Source organism: Phragmites australis, chromosome 9 (genome assembly GCF_958298935.1).
Source record: "Phragmites australis chromosome 9, lpPhrAust1.1, whole genome shotgun sequence".
NCBI lineage: Eukaryota > Viridiplantae > Streptophyta > Magnoliopsida > Poales > Poaceae > Phragmites > Phragmites australis.
This window is the reverse complement of record NC_084929.1, coordinates 31,730,927-31,749,596: the sequence shown is the minus strand read 5'-3', so window position 1 is coordinate 31,749,596 and position 18,670 is coordinate 31,730,927. Positions and strand designations below refer to the sequence as shown.

The 18,670-nt window shown below is 46.8% G+C and overlaps 2 protein-coding genes across 2 annotated transcripts; one reads left to right on the top strand and one right to left on the bottom strand.

Moving 5' to 3' along the window:
* The first annotated feature begins 1,291 nt into the window (after positions 1–1,291).
* LOC133929174 (sulfite reductase [ferredoxin], chloroplastic-like) lies at positions 1,292–5,771 on the top strand. The gene is made up of 8 exons (XM_062375820.1): positions 1,292–1,579; positions 2,165–2,947; positions 3,051–3,347; positions 3,613–3,810; positions 4,092–4,226; positions 4,320–4,436; positions 4,561–4,719; positions 5,374–5,771. Exons 1-8 carry the CDS (start codon positions 1,415–1,417, stop codon positions 5,431–5,433), a joined length of 1,914 nt encoding a protein of 637 aa, XP_062231804.1. The 5' UTR covers positions 1,292–1,414; the 3' UTR covers positions 5,434–5,771.
* A 2,849-nt stretch (positions 5,772–8,620) lies between these two features.
* On the bottom strand, positions 8,621–9,844 carry LOC133929855 (predicted GPI-anchored protein 58). The gene has a single exon (XM_062376613.1). It carries the CDS (start codon positions 9,760–9,762, stop codon positions 8,890–8,892), a length of 873 nt encoding a protein of 290 aa, XP_062232597.1. The 5' UTR covers positions 9,763–9,844; the 3' UTR covers positions 8,621–8,889.
* Between the last annotated feature and the right edge of the window lie 8,826 nt (positions 9,845–18,670).

Genomic DNA, 18,670 nt, shown 5'->3' with positions numbered 1-18,670 from the left:
TGATCTTATAGTTTTTTTTTCTTTAGGAGTTGAAGATTTTGACGTGAAATTTAATATTATTTTGTGCGCACCGTGTTTTAGTTTTTTCTTCAATCTATATAAGGCTAAGAATGGTTTGTTGTACATATTATGTCGAGGTTGGAATAAATATCCCTTCGTCTAAAAAAAACTTTGGGAGCTTATGTACTTTATCCATGGAACAATAGTACTATAACTCATATGATCTTCCTACAAAAACAAACGAACAAACCGGGCTTATCTAAATCACTTTGCCAAGATTCCGACGTGGACTCCCTGAAAGCAGAAAGACTGTGACGTGGACAGTTGACACCTTGGCAGCACTGGGCATCTCAGAGAAAAGGAAAAGTAAACAACAAGGTGCAGACATGGAGTTTTGTATTGTACCACGGAATCATCTGCATGGTATTTTTGCCCACTGCTATCACATACCAATTTTTTTGCTAGCTGTGTCTCGCGGATTTATCAACCAATGATTTCAATTTTATTTTATTTTTTTTTTCACCGACGATAATGAAAAGACCGAAATTTATGAAACTTCAATCATTTTTTATCCTATACTCTGTTGATCCAATACGTTAGAAAAAAAATCCAAAATTAAATATTTCGTTTTCCGAAAGTTTTAATCCCTGCTCACAACCCAAAAACCGAACCAGCCACACGAGATCCAGGTCCACGGGCCACATACAAAAGATCGCCTGTGATCTCATTTCTGACCTCACTCCGTTCCTGCGGTGCGGCTGCGGACCGCGCGGAAAGGGAAGTGAAGAGGGAGAGGGCAATCCAGCTTTCTGCAGCGAAAAAGACGTCCAGGTTCAACGCACCCACACGAAACCGGGCGACCCCGGCGCCATCGATTCTCGGCCGCCTCGTGCCTACGAGTGGATAAAAATAAACTAAAACCTATTGCTATGAGGCAACGGGCGTATTCTCATACGTCACTGACAGGTCGGGTTGGGGAGGCCCAGGCCCACCTGTCATAGGGGTGGCGCGCGACGCGTGGTCGGCACACCCGTCAGGTGTGGACAGCGCTTTGCCGCTCCCGTCTTCCCCGCTGGAGCTCACCACTCTCACACGCCCGCACCGCGTGCATACACCGCGACTCGTATTTTCCACTGACACATGGGGCCCATCGGCGTCCTAGTCCACAACAAATCTGAAGGTGTTTCATAGACCACGTCCACGGGGATAATCTCCGCTCGCTCAGCCCGGTGGGGCCGGGCATGCTCGACCCCTCCCTAATAAAGGCCCCGTGCCCGTCGTCTCCAGTGGCCCCTGGACCGTGCGAAGCGCCCGCACGCCCGCCCGCACGAACAAATCTCTCTCGCACGCCACTCCACTCCGCCGCCGCACCCTCGTTCATTTCGTCCAAGCGCTTCTCCTTCCGGCTCCGGCGATGTCGGCGGCGGTCGGGGGCGCGGAGTTCCACGGGTTCCGGGGCGCGGCGCAGCTCCCCAGGTCGCGGGTGCTCGGGAGGCCGCTCCGGGTGGCGCCGCCCGCGGCTTCCCCAGCGGGCGGCGGCGGGGGCGCGTCCGCGGGCAGCATACGCGCCGTCTCCGCGGTGAGTGTGTATCTGTACTCTGCAGGGATTCCTGCTTTTGCGGGAGAGGTTTCTCAGGTTGGGGCGTTCGTTATGGGGTCATGGTTTTTAGTTTTTAGGGAATGGTTTGCTGAGAATGATACGGTGAGATGTGATTAACATGCGATTGGGGTGTGGTTTTTGGTGGGCTTAACCTGTGGGAAATTTACTATTTGCCTGCTGGTGAATCTGTACATTGGTGGTACTGGAATGCTGGATCAACTGTGGATTGTTGATTGTGTTGCCCAGAAATTCTAGTGTAAGCAAAATGGGGACAAGCTTTCTTAAAGTACAATTCCTCTTCAGTATTGGTTTTCATATTTTGATTGCTAATGTGAAATGCAGCCAAACTAGCTCTGTGATCGGTGGGAAAGGTTCCATTGTTAAAACGTTAATGAACTTTTTATAATAAAAATCCTTTGTCTTATATTAGTATTTTATTCCCTAGAATTCTGGTTAGAACTACAATTATAATGCAGAATTCGAAATTCATTTGGTATAAAATGCTATGCAACCACGGAACACTTCTGTTGTCTGAAGTTCTGAACCCGTGAATCGTGCCTGCAGCCTCTGAAGAAGGATGCATCTGAAGTTAAGCGAAGCAAGGTTGAGATAATCAAGGAAAAGAGCAACTTTCTCCGGTACCCTTTGAATGAGGAGTTGGTCTCAGATGCCCCAAATATCAACGAGAGTGCTATCCAGTTGATTAAGTTTCATGGAAGCTATCAACAGTCTGATCGAGATGTTCGTGGGCAGAAGAATTACTCGTTTATGCTCCGAACAAAGAATCCTTGTGGGAAAGTTTCAAACCAGCTTTACTTGGCTATGGATACACTGGCTGATGAGTTTGGCATTGGAACACTCCGTTTGACCACCAGGCAAACATTCCAGCTGCATGGCGTTCTTAAGAAGAACTTGAAGACTGTTCTAAGCACTGTGATAAAGAATATGGGCTCAACATTGGGTGCTTGTGGAGATCTCAATAGGAATGTGCTTGCACCTGCTGCACCTTATGTCAGAAAAGATATTCTTTTTGCTCAACAAATAGCAGAGAACATTGCAGCACTTCTTACACCACAATCTGGAGCTTATTATGACTTGTGGGTGGATGGAGAGAAGATAATGTCAGCCGAAGAACCTCCCGAGGTCACAGAAGCCCGCAATGACAACTCACATGGAACAAACTTCCCTGACTCCCCTGAGCCAATCTACGGCACCCAGTATCTGCCGAGGAAGTTCAAGATTGCAGTTACTGTGGCTGGTGATAATTCTGTTGACATTCTGACCAATGACATCGGCGTTGTTGTTGTTTCAGATGATGCAGGAGAACCTGTTGGCTTTAACATTTATGTAAGGCCTATGAAAAACATTTTGCAACCCATCTCTGCCTTTGGAAAACTTTTCTCTTACCTGTTAATTTATTCTATAATGTCTCTCTTACCCTATTTTCCAGGTTGGAGGTGGCATGGGAAGGACACACCGGGTGGAAACTACATTCCCTCGGCTGGCTGATCCACTAGGTTATGTTCCAAAAGAAGATATATTATATGCTATAAAGGCCATTGTTGTCACACAGAGGGAAAATGGAAGAAGGGATGATCGCAAGTATAGCAGGATGAAGTATTTGATTGACCGTTGGGGAATTGTCAAGTTTCGGGCTGAAGTTGAAAAATATTACGGGAAGAAGTTTGAAAGTTTCCGACCATTGCCAGAATGGCAGTTTAACAGCTACCTTGGCTGGCAGGAACAGGTATAATTTCTTTGTTATCTTAGGCAATCCATGATAATCGCGTGTTCTTTTTTTTTTAAATAACTGATGGTACCTTTTTAGGAAGGATGCTCTGGTATTTTGTAAATTTTTCTTCATTTATAATTAGATCTACGTCAAAGGTTCTGTTACTCCGCTTAATACTTATATTTTTGACATGCATGTTTATACTGTTTGCCTTTACTTTGTGGTCTAGAACAGAGGATTTGATAAGTCTGCTAAGTTACCTCTGTTTTGTCTATTATAGGGTGATGGGAAATTATTCTATGGAGTTCATGTTGATAATGGTCGTGTTGGTGGGCAAGCAAAGAAAATTCTACGCCAGATAATTGAGAAGTATACTCTGGATGTTAGTATTACCCCAAACCAAAATCTTATTTTATGTGGGATTGATCAGGCATGGAGAGAACCCATCACTGCAGCTCTTGCCCAAGCTGGCTTATTGGTAAGATTTTCTTTTTCTATTTCATATGTCTGGCTTTTAATGTACAAATATATTTTCGTGGTTTACATTAAATTCTTTCAATTCTCCTTGCTTCTTCTGATGCTCCTATCGATACCGTTGTTTGTGTTATTACTACTTCATTACATACTGAGGTTTTTCTCACACTGAAAATTCAAAGAAACTATAAGCAGACATGATTACTTTCCCCTATAAGTTGGATCTCTGCAACATTGTGGTATGCTGGTGGAATATAACTAAAGTTGGAGTGTTCATGTATATAGGAACCAAAGGATGTGGACCCCCTGAATTTAACTTCCATGGCATGCCCTGCCTTGCCACTGTGCCCTTTGGCACAAACAGAGGCTGAACGAGGGATCCTGCCAATTCTTAAACGAATTAGAGCAGTTTTTGATAAGGTATCTATCTGTTATGTTCTGAAATAACAATTTAATAGGTATATAGTGTGTATTGGAGCCTTGCCATTTAATGTTACTGTGTCTGCTTAATAGGTTGGTATCAAGGATTATGAGTCTGTAGTTGTGAGGATAACTGGATGCCCTAATGGGTGTGCTAGACCATATATGGCAGAGCTTGGTTTCGTTGGTGATGGCCCAAAAAGTTACCAGGTAATAAGAATAGTGAAATAATTTGTACGTCGTTTTGGTTACATTTACTTGGTCTTGGCTACCTTACCACTTAGGTTTTGGCTTTCTTTCATACTTATTGTACTCTTCTTTACTGTGACCGTAGATCTGGCTGGGTGGAACACCAAACCAAAGTACCCTAGCAGAATCGTTTATGAATAAAGTGAAGCTTGATGACATTGAGAAGGTTTTGGAACCACTGTTTTCCTATTGGAATAACACGCGACAGGAAGGTGAATCTTTTGGAAGCTTCACAAATCGCATGGTATGTAGATTATACTCTTTTGGCATATACTGTTCCTGTTAGTAATTTGGCCTTACAGGACTGCCAGTGTCACTTAACAGAATATTATTTCTTATGCTACGCGCAAACTTCCCCTGACACTGATTAATCAGTGGAAAACCAACTAGATTGTTTAATCTTCATTTTATGAAAATGTATTTCCCATCAGGAGGAGGGCTACATGAATGTGGATACTAATTTAGAATTTACATCATAATTGCACTTGCATGTTCTGTTTCAACTGATAAGAAGATACCAAGCTGCATATCATCAACCACATGATACCATAGCACCTAGGTGCTTGTAGAGTTATCCATGCAGCAAACCTGTGTTTTCAGCAACAGCTTAAATACCAGTGTGGATCACTAAGCATATGTTTATCCACATGTTGGAGTGCATGCTAATATCTGAATAGCAGGCTTTTCAGTCAATGGCAATGTTCCTTTGCATGTTGCAAGCTTCTTTCAATAAACTGGGAGAATACGTGTAGTTTCAACCAGTGAAGCCAACTGTCATGAACTCATGATGAAATTTTATTTTGCATATGGTCTTTTGGCTGACTTGCTCTAGTCCTTTTTAAAAAAAATTCGGGAGTCAGCTTTTACTTGATTATCTCATCCATCTCTTGCATCTCAGGGATTCGACAAATTGAAAGAGGTCGTGAACAAGTGGGCAGAGTCACCATCAACCGCTTGAAGAATTGCTTTGTTGGACAAGTTCCAGGGTCTCAGCACAATTTTGGCCACGGGATTGAAGGGCTCTCCAGCAGATAAACGAGAAAAGAAGGATGAAAGTTTGTCAACCCCGTTGACAAATAATAAAATGAAGGCTCGGTTTGAGCTTGTTGCTTATTGTTCGGTTGAGTAATCGAAATTTTTGTGTGTACTTTGAAGGGAACTTCCGTTAATTTGAGAATAAATTCCTCTCAAAGTTGTACCTGAAGATAAATTCGTCCAAAGGTAGTGGATTTTGGCATCTATTACTTATATTAAAAGGCCAAGAACTGGAGCAATTTTAGGGGTCAAGTTAGTATAGCTGTTGTTCATGTGGGTATCATGTATGTGTATGTATATACAGACATGTATTTGTATACATATATGTGTATATATGTACGTATGCGTATGTGTATATATGCTATGTATATGTATCTGTATGTATATATGTACACATAGTTTTTTTTCAAAATTCTAGAAAAATAGTGAAAGGAATAATAGTTATATTGATAAATTGACTGAAATAATTTAAAAAGCATAGGAAAATATTTAAAACTCAAAAAAAATATGAAACAAATTTAGTTATATTCGTATTACTGTTATCTACGTGTTAAAAATGAAAGTACCACTGTTTTATCCATAATTAAATGAATATGTTAAATATTGATAAATTTATAAATAAATATTAAGATATAAAAATAGTGAATTTAATTTTTTAGTGTTCTTTTATTATACTTTGTGTAAAAAAAAAGGGCGCTGCTCGCCAATTCGCCTAGTTGTTCTGGTCTGACAGAAATTTTGGGCTCTGGTGGGTTGGTTTTGCAGGGTCCTGGGAAATAGGCATTTGAATTCAGTTGCTAGTGGGCCAGATCCGTACACATTACAGACCTGCTGGATTCTTTGGGATTTTGCATTGAAGGCCATCCAAAAGAGAGGTTCTGGTTGTTTGGGCTGGGCACAGTGGGGACTGCGTGTTTTGCTGCGTGCAGCTCTCTCCGTTTTCGTTTACCCGTTTTTACTAGTAATTTTGCTTTTGCATTTTTTCTAAAAATTACAAGTACTTTACAATATTAATGAAGCATATTTCACGATAAATATAATGATACGAAAAAAATTAGATATCTATAAATTTTTTATAAAAAAACGTAAAGTCAAACTTAATGAAAACGGAGGTAGTATTATATCATGAAAAGTTATGGTATCGCAAGAACCATGAAAGCTGCGACACGGGGAAAAAGGCCGAGCCTGACTGCCCTCATGTCACTATGCGCATGTCGGCACGCGGGTGCCCTTTTTCCCTACGTCTGGATCGAGAAACTGCTGCCTCTGCAGTGCAGAAGCGAATGGGGCAGCTGCCGCACCTGCACTAAGGATGCAAAATTCTTTTTTTATATACCTAAAACCTGAAACTTACTGAGTTTGAACTAAAAATACACCTCTATCTTATACTAGCTAACTCATTTTTCCTAATCAACCAAGAGGCTAAATGAACTAACCTAAACTATCCGTCGGATACCTCCCTAGCTGCACCCGTCGGCACACGGTGCAAAGCTGGGCAAGTGGCGGGCAAAAGCGCGGCTCCGCTGCCGGCGCGCGCAGCACGCCGGCCGCATCGGGGCTGACGCGCTGTCCACGGCCACCGTTTCAGTCCTAAAAGACCCGACGCGATCTCCCCCGACGTACTCGGTGGAAAGGGAAGCGACCGGAGAAAACGTTGCGGTGCAGTGCAGTCGTGCAGAGGCGAGCACTTCACCGCTGCGTCCGTTGTCCCCCTAGCAGTGTGGTAAAGGATACGGAGGCGCCGCGAGCGGCGGCGGCGGCGGGGGACGAGGGGCAACGGCGCGGTGAGATAGGAGTAGGAAAAGATGCCGGGAGGAGCACGAGCGGCCGACAGACGGCGCGCGCGGCGGGCACGTCAACGCGCGCGCGCGGGCAAGTGGGAGGCCGCGCGGAAAGGCGCGAACAAAAAAACCCGTGATCCCACCCAACCTGCGCCCCCGCGGGCGCGCGTGTGCTCGCTGCCACTCACGCCGCTGTCCACCGCGCCCCGCGGCAGCGGCAGCGAGAGCGCCGCTGCACCAGCTCCAGCTCCGCCTCGCATTCTGCACGGTGCAATAGCCAGGTCAGGGACGCGCCAACTGCCCAAGCACGAGCCATGTTTCGATGACGGAGATACGTGTTGCCTAGACTGAGTGAAAGAACCGGAAGCAGGGGAATAATCTCGAGCTTAGATTAAGGTCGGGGGGCTATATATATATACACTTGGACATCGATACTCTCCTTATAATATAACTTTAACTTATTTTTTTAAGTAATATATAGATGAAACATAACAAAAATATATTATTATAAAAATATTTTTAAAAATAAATGTCACTTTCAAGTATTTAAATTTAATACATAAAAAATAATTCGTAGTTGAAGTTTTAAATAGTTAAATGCATAATCTAAAATAACACTTATTTTGAACCGGAGGAAGTAGTACAAAGTATGGAGTTAGATTTTTGTCTCCACCTACACGTCGATCTCTAATTCCACCTCTAAGAGATCTAACTGTACATGGAATCAGTTTATCTGTAATATCAAACCAAACTCGACCTGTTAATCGTATCGTCCACACGATCGCAAGCGGTATGCCAAAGACCGCGAACCCGTGGGTCTACCTGCAGTAGGTTTTGCTACGGTTGCGACAACCGACAACCCCCCGGCCCCCGTGCAGTAGCGTACATTTGCCAGGTGCAGTGAGCTCTGAACGCCTGGCACCGACTAGAGCCTGAAGAAATGGGACTGCGGAGCTGAGGAGCCACCGCATTGAATATGCAGGCACGAACTCCCGTTGGATCGGACAATTCGGTTGCACAGGACATGGCGAGAGGACTTCATGTTGGCTATGCAGAGTAAGCTGCTTGCTGCAGTGCTGTTGAGTGGAGTTATTGAACTGGCCACTGGGGCAATGGAAGGAGCCATTGAATTGGCCAAGCAAGGAAATCGTGATGGACCCATCTCCATCCGTCTCATCTCGATTCATGGTACAAGGAGTGGAAACCTGGTTCACAGAAAAAAATTAACTGTCTAGTCTGTACAAATGCAATGAAATTCCTGCTGCAGTGCAAATTGGGACAGCAATATTACACGAGTAGCTTTCAAGCTCTGAATGACTCCATGTTGCGTTGCAAACGAAACAAAAGATTAGGACTGGACAGGCAGGCACTCTACAGATTACATCAAGGACACTAGAAGACCACAACAGGACATCAGAGCCGTCCGATTGCGCTACTGACACAACCTGGCAGTAATTTTCTACCGGGGATAAAAAAGCCAGCCCAGGGAGACCTCGGTGACGAGATTACGCACCAAATTACGCTGCTGCTACCTAGTTACTCCTAGCGAACTGAGTGATTAATAACTTATTACTGAGAGAGGAGAGGTAAGATCAACGCTACAGGAATATGAAGCATTCCATGGCCACCAAGGGGTTGTCCAGGGACTCCTTCCCTTCACCGTCTCTGGCGGCGGCGGCGGTGGCGGTGGCGGTGGCATTATCCTCTGGCGGCAGTGGCAGCGGTGGAGGTGCAGAATGCGCAGGCCCGGGTGTCTGCATTGGCGGCGCCGGCGGCGAGGGCTGGGGAGGCGCAGGAGCCTCGTGCGCGCGCCGCGGCGACGCGCGGCCGCACGGTCTCGCCGGGACAGGCGGCTTACGCTGTGTGCCGGAGGAGGCGGAGGCAGCAGCTCCCGTGCCCGCGCGCCGCTGGTCCTGCGGCCGCTTCGCCGCCGGCGACGGGGACCTACGGACTGGCCACTCACCGGGGTCGCGCCGACGCGGCGGCGGCGGGGGCGAGGGGGACGCGCGCCCGCCACCAGGGCGCCCGGCGGCGGCGGCGGGGGCCCGGTCCCGCCTGGCGCGGGCGAGCTCGCCGGACACGGCTCCCCGCCTCCTGACTGGCGCCTTCGCCGGGGACCGCTCGGGGCCCACCGCCGTGGTCGCGGCCGACGACTCGGACGCCGCCTCCGTCGACTTCTCGTCGCCGGAACGCGCCACTCCCACCGCCCGACGTGCCCTACCACCACCGTTCACCCTGGCACCGCCGCCCTTCGCCTTGGGCGCCGTCTCCCCTGCTTCTAGCCCCACCGACGCAGCTACTCGCTTAGGCCTGGGCCTCGGCTTGGCCTTCGGGGTCTCCGAGAGCACTTCCTTGACCTTCTCCTCCTCCGGCGGCGGCGGCGGCGGGTCACGCGCCTCCGACCGCCGCCGGGTAGCTTCCCCCGCCGCGCCCGGCGGCTCGTCGCACATCTTGCTGGCGCAGCAGCCCATTGCCTCCCTTGTCCTTGTTGCTTCTTGCTGAGCTAGGCGACCGTTTCCCGCGAGCTCGCTAGTGGTGGTGAGGACTGAGGTGCGAGAGCCGAGAGGAGAGCGTGGCGTTGGGTTTCCCTCCGTTGTGCTTTGAGCTGCGTGAGGAGAAGAGCAGCTGTGGTGGGAGACCGGGAGTCAAAAGGGCTGAGCTCGTCGGTCACTAGTAGGGAGCAGGGTTTGTTATCACTGACGCGGGCTTAAAATTAATCAGGTCGGGATGTACATTGGAGCATCTCTATTGGCTAGTCGAACCATCATAGAAAAAAAAAAAGCAGTCACACAGGATGGGTTGGGTTCACCTCTCCACCTTCCAACTGTGCCAAACCATTATATAGGACTTATAGCTAATAAAAAAGTGTTTTCTTTTTTCAGCCCAAAACACTCGTGGGGAAATTTCTATTCCTCTTTCGTGTCGACATCATCTTCCTCACCTCGTTCCTCGTCTTCTTCCCTAGAAATCAAGCTATGCCACCATAAAATTAGAGTCGGAGGTTTATGGATCCAGACCCGAGGCTAGCAGGTGGCTTGGGCACGACCAGGGGTGCAATCGCCTAAGCCCTAGCATGGTTGCGAGGGGCACGGGGTGGCCTGGGAGGGGCTCGACCAGGGGCGTGACCGTGCATGAAGGTCTCAGCCAGGGGTAACACGGTCAAGCAGCGACGCAGTAGGAGCAGGGCGCAAGAATGAAAAAAGCTTCGAGGATGACCAATTTATAAGTTACTTGGTTAGATTGATATGTTAGCTTTGTTTTGCACGTGCTTTGAATTGATCTAAATTGGTTTATTGTTTGTTAGAGAGCACCGATGTTAGATACAGGAAAAAAAATATACATAAAGGAAAACAAAAGGAATCGATAGGCTTTATTTTACATCTTACCAGCATGCGTACACAAGAAGATGGAAGAACTAAATTGGCTAGTGCAAATTACACAAGAATAAGTAGCATACATTCAGATAGTAGGAGAACTAAACTTAATTGCAGACAAACTGATCAGTAATGCTCTTGATTTTCTCCATATTGTTGCCATATATGCTCTATCAAGTCTGACTTCAGGCGACGATGCATGAACCGACAATGAATACCGGCGTTTATCTCGAGCATCCTAGTAAACTCATTTATTGGCCATTGATGATATTGGAGCAACGGAAAAGACGAATGCTCCTGATCATAGTCAACATCATTGCGAGCCCCATAAGAATCCGAGAAAAGTGCTTCTCTTTGTTACATACGTGATGGGCTATGTATTATAGCAAAACGAGCCTGCAAGACTCTAAAAGCACACTCCACATCTTTTCTTGCTCCTTCTTGTTTCATGAAAAATAGTTTGTCCTTCTCACTTAAAGGATTGGAAACTGATTTCACAAATATTGCCCACTCAAAATAAATATCAATTGTTAGGTAGTAGCCCATGTTATACTTATTGCCATTCACCGTAAACTGAACTTCTGGAGCTGTTCCTTGTAGAACTTTTGTGAACAATGTTGAATTGTTTAACACATTTATATCATTGTTTGATCTAGGAGTACCAATAAATACATGTCGTATCAAAAGGTCATGCGAAGCAACAACTTCTAACATGAATGTGTCCACTTTATAGTCACCACAAGTGAACTGCCCTTTCACAACACTAGATAGTTTTTCCACTGCCAATGTATACAATCAAGGCTTTCTAACATACCTGAAAAGCCACGAGTCTCCTCTTCTTGCAGTAATCTTTGAATGTCATCATTATAAGGCCTCCTAAGTTATTCCTCCCCAAAATTTTCTATCGCACCTTTACAGAATTTAGTCAAGCACTCAATGATTGTAGTTTCAGCAATTCTTAAGTTTTTATCCCACACATCTACACAAGTTTCATATGCTAACATACGCATAGCAATGGCACACTTATGCAAGGGTGAAAAGCCCAACTTACCAGCGGCATCACTTCTTTGATGAAAGTAAGGAGACCAATCACTGAGCTTTTGCACAATCTGTAGGAATAAATGTCATCTCATGCAAAACCTCCGTCTGAACTGCACATCATTATACAATGCGTTGTCAAAGAAGTAGTATGTGATCAGTCTTTTGTGACCAGTATCTCGATCTCTTACAACATACCTTCGAGAAAATCGTCGTTGCTGAATAGATGTACCCCTCACTTGCTCTTCTATTTGAGCTCTAATCTATTCTATAATATGATCTTCAACTAGATCATTGATGAAGCCTCAAATGGCCTCAATAGGGGGAATATGGACACCAATCTGATCCTCAGGATGGTCAGACTGGGAGCTTAATTATGTGTCCATTATTAGACAGTAGAATATATTGCTGCTGAAAATGGTTGAAACTTGTATGGCTCAATGTTGGAGGGGCTGGTGTCTTTTATATGTGTGCAAGGTGGTTCCCAACAGCTAGTTTCCAACAACTAGTTCACAACAACTAGTTCACGACAATTAGTTCCTAACAGCTACTTCACAACGGCTAATTATGAAATGACTACTGTAAAAGGTGGATTGGCACCTAACATATTTATATACAATGTCTACAATATCTACCTTCTTAATGTGAGCATTCTTTTTTTTGCAGGTTAGTCTGCCATGAGTATTGAAAGCAAATGGAACAAACAACCATCTAACAAAGAACACACAAGATCTGGATTACCATAAGACTATCTCCAACCATATTCCCTTCATTTCATTCCCTTCCCAATTCTCTTCCCCATTCGGATTCCCTTTATTTTCTCTTATCTCCAACAGCTTCCCTTCGAGAGGAATCGCGAAGGGAAAGGAGAGAGAATCCCGTCCTGAATGGAATGACTTTGGGAATCCCTTCGTGATGAGAACCGTGGAGAGAAACTGTTGGAGCGCTGAAGGGAACGAAAATCTCTTCATGACGGGAATATGGACCCAAGAAGTACGAAAGCTACATTGTCACTAGAAGAGGTAGAAAAATTACGTTGCCCCTAGAACAAGTAGAAAAAATTATAATGCCACTAGAATAAGTCAAAGTGTTACATTTCCACTAGAACAAGTAGAAAAGTAGTACATCTAAGAATCTTCTTCTTCAAAAAAAAAAATCCTTAGTATAATAATTCAACATCATTTCATGTCAAGCCTTTTGTGCATCGCTGAAGGTTGTAGTATCAATGGCCATCAGCTAGAGGTACTTATTCATTTTCTTTATCTTAAGCTTCTCTTTAGTTGTTGCAGCTTGCTCAGCAACGGCTTTAGCATGCTCAATTCCTGCTACAGCTTGCTCAGTAATGGCTTTAGCATGTTGAGCAGTTGCTTATGCTATTTTTTCAATTGCTTCTGACTTCTGCTGCTGAAAGTCATTGAAATATTGCACATTTTCATTTGACAGGCCGCCTTCTGAATAACATGATGTTGCTTTCCCTTTCTGCCGTGCTTTTGTTGTCTTCTTTCCAGGAGAGCGACGATTTGCTTCAGCACTTGCTTCATCATCTTGATTAGAAGAAGTGTAAGCTCCATCACTTGGTCGTCTAATTCACCACTGCCATGTGCACTTTTCATTCTATGCCAGCATGAATCGAACTTTGTAACCAGTGGTTCATACCTATTCCAATGGTTCTTGCATTGCAACTGTCGGAGGATGAACTCCTGTCGCAGGGATCCCGAGAGATCCCTTTTTAAAGATTCGGCTGGGGGGATGATCCTGAACGAGCTCGTCGGGGAAATAAATGGGAACGGAAAATAAATGCAGTGGCTGGTGGTGGGGGATGATCGACCTAGTGCAAAAAAGATGGATGCACCGGGGTTTAGACAGGTTCGGACCGCACGGGGGCGTAACACCCTACTCCTGTGTGAGTGCTATATCTTTCCTTGAAGAGAATTCTTCAAGGATGTATTTGGTTACAAGGGTGTGCTGTCCACAGAGAGCTTGAGGCTCCCGTGTCCTGGCTTTGCTCGAGCTTGTTTGTGATGTTCTTCGTGTGTACCTTACGTATCTTTTTCCTGTGAACTTTTCCGTGTTGCGCCTTTCTTCATGGGTTGTCGGGGTCTGTCTTTATGTGTTCTCCATCCTTTCTTTTTATAGGCGCGCCGACCTCGACTTATCTTGAATGGGAAAGAGGGGGCGCGAGTGCCAAGGTGCCACGGAGAAAGGCGTCATCATTCCGTCTTGGCGAAGTGACAGGGGCGGTGGAAAATTGCGGCGTGCATCCGACCACCCGTCACTGTGGATGTCCTCCCGGGACTTAGTTTCTTCTTATCCTGCAGGGTGGATCTCGCGGGATGGTGATACGTGGCGGATGGCCGGCCCGGTCTTGGGACTCAGGGACCCCTGGTTCCCAATACACCGACAGCAACATCGACCTTCGTCAGTCTACAGGAGAGTACTTGTTGTATTCTCTGGTGACTTTTCGTCCAATAGTGATCATATTTCTTGTCATTGCTACCGATTGGATCATTGGAATTATTCAGCCACACACTTACTAGCACCAGATTCTCCTCTTCAGACCAATATCTGCGCCCAAAATTATGTTTTTCCGTCATGGCTCGCTCGGCCTACGAAAGGTCCATGCAGGAGCTGGCCGTGGAGCGGGAGGCACTGGAGGAGGCCCGCGATGAGGCCGTCGCCGCGCAGGAGAAAGCCGACCGCTTGGAGCGGCTCGCGGCGGAGCGCGACCAAGCACCGAGGAGGCGTGCCGGAGAGCTGGTCGCTTGCGAGGATCAACTTGCTCAGCGCGAGCGGCAGGTTGCTTCACGGGAGGAGGCGGCCAGCAAGAGGGAAGAAGCCGTGCGGTCTGCACAGGCGGACCTCTGTTGCCAGAACGACGATCTTGAGCGCGGTCGCGCCGACGTCCTCCACCGGGAGGAGCAGGTCGCTCTACGTGAGACGGATGCCGACTTGGCGGTGTCAGCGCTTAACGCCCGGGAGGAGTAGATCGCACAGCGTGAGGCGGATGCCGACTTGGCGTCATCAGCACTCGCCACCCGGGAGGAGTATGTCGCCAACCGAGAGGCCGACCTGGCTGCCCGAGAGCAGGCCATCAAGGCCCGGGCCGAGCAACTGGAGCAGTCCCGAATCGAGGTGGCTGCGCAACGCCGGGAGATACCGGCCGCGAGGGACATCCCCACCAGCGCGGCCAACGGCAGCAGTCTCGAGGCTCGGCTGAAGAACGCCAAGGAGGAGCTTGATGCCATCCTCTCAGAGCGGACGAATGTGAAGTTGATGATGCGGGATATCCTTTGGCGGGCACGGGACACCGTGGAGGCAGCCGGGCTTGGGCGTGTGTTTGTGGGTTCCCAGTCGCTGGAGACGGAAACGATAGGCCACGTCGCCCTCGGGTTCACAGAGATCGCCCGGCGCCTCGAGGCTCTTCCTGCCGCTGTCCAGGAGCTGGCGACTCGGGAGGGGCGTGCGCTGGCCCAAGGTGTGGCCGAGCACGTTCTCGCCTACTACCGCAGCTGAGACCCCCGCCTTCCCGCTAGAGCCGGCTCGGCAGGGTGGTTGAGGCAGAGGAAGCCGTCGCCCGGGCTGCCGTCCGCGACGTCGCCACCGAGGTGGCGGAATTTTTTGTGCGGGAGCCGGGCCCAAGCAGTGACAGCAACAGCGATGCGTGCCCTCCTCCTTATCCTGTAAAAAGTTAGGATTTTTGTTTTTTGAATGTTGTAAATATGGGAGTGATTTCCTCCTGAATGGTTCCTTTCAGTGTAATATAAGCCATCCCTGGAATCGAACTCCGTTCTGTGCTTGTGCTTGATGTTGTTTGTTCTTCCTTGATGTCCCGAGAGGCACTGGCCAGGTCGAGCCCGGAAGTCTACCCCCGAGAAGTTAGGTTGCCCCGGTCACTCATGTTTGAGCAGCAGGACCACCCGAGCGTCGAGCCCCCGAGCCCTCGCGAGCGTGCGGCTGCTGAGTCAAAGAGACACAGACAGACACAAACTTCTTTGCTCAGGAAACAAGTCCACCTGGCACAGTACACGCCACGACCAGTGAACGCTTTTTGTCCTGCAACCTCTCAAACAAATAGACCGGAGACGTGCGTGGGCGGAAATGCAACCAAGAGTCCCCACAATTTGGTAGTGTACGGGGTAGGACTGACCAGACCGAGCACCGACAGCCCGCCCCCGGGGTCTAGGCGTCCCGACCACTCATGTTCGAGCGGTAGGATTACCTGAGGACCCCAGAGGCTCGGTAGTGCTCGGGGTACTGCTAAGTCAGCCGGGCACCACTGCCACCATAAAGGACCTAGGTCAGCCATCGCCGCTTGTGCGGTACATCGACTACTGTTTGTCTTTGTCGTTCCGAAAAAGCAAACACAAAGGTGGGATTTTGCGCGCGAGGAGACTGCCTCGCCAAACAGATTAGCATGCGAGGGTCCCGAGGATAACTTGGGAACAATAGTTTACAGAGTATGAATGAGAGGGAATTCATATGACTTTAGGAACTCACCGAGTAGGTGTCAGCCTTCCGGCCGGCCAGGCCAGGAAGGAGTAGGTGTCCTGAGCTCGGGGCACCCGAGAACGTGGGTTCCTTTGTGCAGAGCGCTTGAGCCCCCAGGACATCCTCTCAGCGCCTGAGCACTGCAAACCTGGTAACAAAACCAGGGGCTAGGTGGTCCCGACCACTCATGTCTGAGCGGTAGGATTACGCGAGGACCCCAGAGGCTCGGCAGCGCCTTGGGCACTGAGGCCCTTGTGGTTGGGCTGTTTGGTTCTCGAGTATTTATCTGTGAGTTTAAAAATAGGCAAATATTCTTTGCTTGGTGCGCTCTGTCAGTGCGGTACTCATTATAGACTGCTTCTCATTTTTGACCCGAGACCAGCAAAATGTACAGACAGAGGTATGACCAAGAGGTCCAATGGTTCAGTGGTGCCCGGGGTAGGACTGACTAGGCCGAGCACTGACAATCCGCTATGAGTACCTCTACGTCGCCATCGACAAATTCACCAAGTGGCCGGAGGCGGTCCCAGTCGCTCCTTGCCATATGAATTTTGTGGGAAAATGAGGTGAAGGGAAACCCAGGTACTCCTTGCCATACGAATTTTGTGGTCCTAGGAAATCTGGACTTGAGGATGAGGAGTTCAACAAGCTTGTGAAGTTGGCAGATGAAGACGATGACTCCATGTGTATTTTGGCCATGGAGAGGAGGGTGTTGTGCTTTGTTTGTACAAGGGCAAAGTGTAGAAATTTTGAAGTGAAATGGATAAAAGCGTGTTTGTATAGACCGAGAAAGCAACGACTATTTTGCTTCAACGGTTAGGCGGGAGTTGGTTTCACTATGCAGAGTCAGTTGGTTTTACTATGTACAAATATTATTTTAATGCTCATGCATCAAACCAAAGATTGGGTTTGAATCTTCTGCCTGTGCATGGTTCAGCTACTCTACAGTGAGGATGAATTGACTTATGTGCTGCCATCTCACTCCATGAGTCGCTTCTTTTTTTTTGTCATTGAAGATGGTCTTAGCGGAATGTATTTGCAGTGTTTAATGGTTGTCATGTCTGTGAAGTGTAAACTTAAAATAAGAAAAGAGTATGCTTTAGTTAATTTGAGACATTTTACCTAAAATCTTATGGAAAGACAATGCATTAGAGAGATCACCTTTATAATACCTTGTGGAGATTTCAATGCAAAATAAGAATTAACATTAGTGTCATTTTTTCATGATAACGATGTTTGTGAGTTTTTTTTTATTACAAGATGATCCACACACCACTACACACGTGTACCATACTCACACACGCGAGTACGTCTCTATCCCATGCCTACAGATAATACAAATGAAAGCACAAAAATTTGAAATTTGATAGGTGAAGTCGTATACTCACATCACCACAACGCATTGAAGTGCTTCCGGATGTTTGTGAGTTTTTTTTTTCTTTCAATAACACGCGATAGAGAGGGTTTGGAATATGCTACTACTAATCACTGTGCCAATCAATGATCGTGAGAAATCAAATATACTCAAATCACTGTAGCAAAGTATGGCAATCTGTAGAAAAAAAGCTATATAACATATCATGCTGATATGGACTCGTGTCACATCTGCTGCACAAATATGGCAATATCTATTCTGAATCATACGCTCTTTGCAAGTTTTTGTTACTTAGGTCTCACTTTTAAGTCTACGTCTCATCAGATATTAAGGGATTCTTATTCATTGTCTACTAGCTTGTCAAAACAACTTTAATTAGTAAAGGGGTTTTTACATGCTCCCTTCAAAAGCAGAAGTGTGGTTGTGCCATATCGTCAAGTGTCTTTGTTTTGTCAAATATAAAAGTGATGGGTTACAGGACCAATATTAGAGACTATAGACTAAAGATAATAAAACAAGCGTATAGGAGGCTATGATCAGTAAATTTGTTTTTATGTGAAAATTGTTAGTAAAATATAAAGGGATGGGGTTACAAAGCTAATAGTAAAGACTATTTACTAAATACCACAATATTATAGTAGTATAACTTCACAATGTATCAAACCTATCAAAACAGTGATCGGTAGATTGGATATCTATTACCTATTCTAACGGGGCTAGGATCGGCGGCCTCCTAGACCCCTACCTCACTATAGCTAATGTACTAACATGTGGGCCCATCATCAGGCATGGAAACGCTTGGCGCGTAGCTATCCATGCATCACCCACTCCTATCCCCCTCGTAAAACCTAATTGCACAATTCACATGCCTATGTTGTTTTGAATTTTTATTTTTTAGTTTCAATTCAATACGGGAGCTCCTTACCTAAGATTAACGAACACGATTATGTCGTAACCCATTACGCCAAATGTGTGTCCCTCTCCTCCTCATGTTACCTCTTCCTTTGCCCCCCCACCCTTACCTCTTCTCACTGTCGCCACCTCTCTTTCCTAGTGCCCCTTTCACCATCGCACCTAACCCTCGCTCAGCAGCCATCAGCACCT

Coding starts and splice junctions, on each gene's coding strand:
- LOC133929855 (XM_062376613.1), bottom strand. CDS start 9,762: ATGGGCTGCTGCGCCAGCAAGATGTGCGACGAGCCGCCGGGCGCGGCG.
- LOC133929174 (XM_062375820.1), top strand. CDS start 1,415: ATGTCGGCGGCGGTCGGGGGCGCGGAGTTCCACGGGTTCCGGGGCGCG. Junction 3,348..3,612: donor ACCTTGGCTGGCAGGAACAG/GTATAATTTCTT, acceptor TGTCTATTATAG/GGTGATGGGAAATTATTCTA. Junction 3,811..4,091: donor TTGCCCAAGCTGGCTTATTG/GTAAGATTTTCT, acceptor TCATGTATATAG/GAACCAAAGGATGTGGACCC.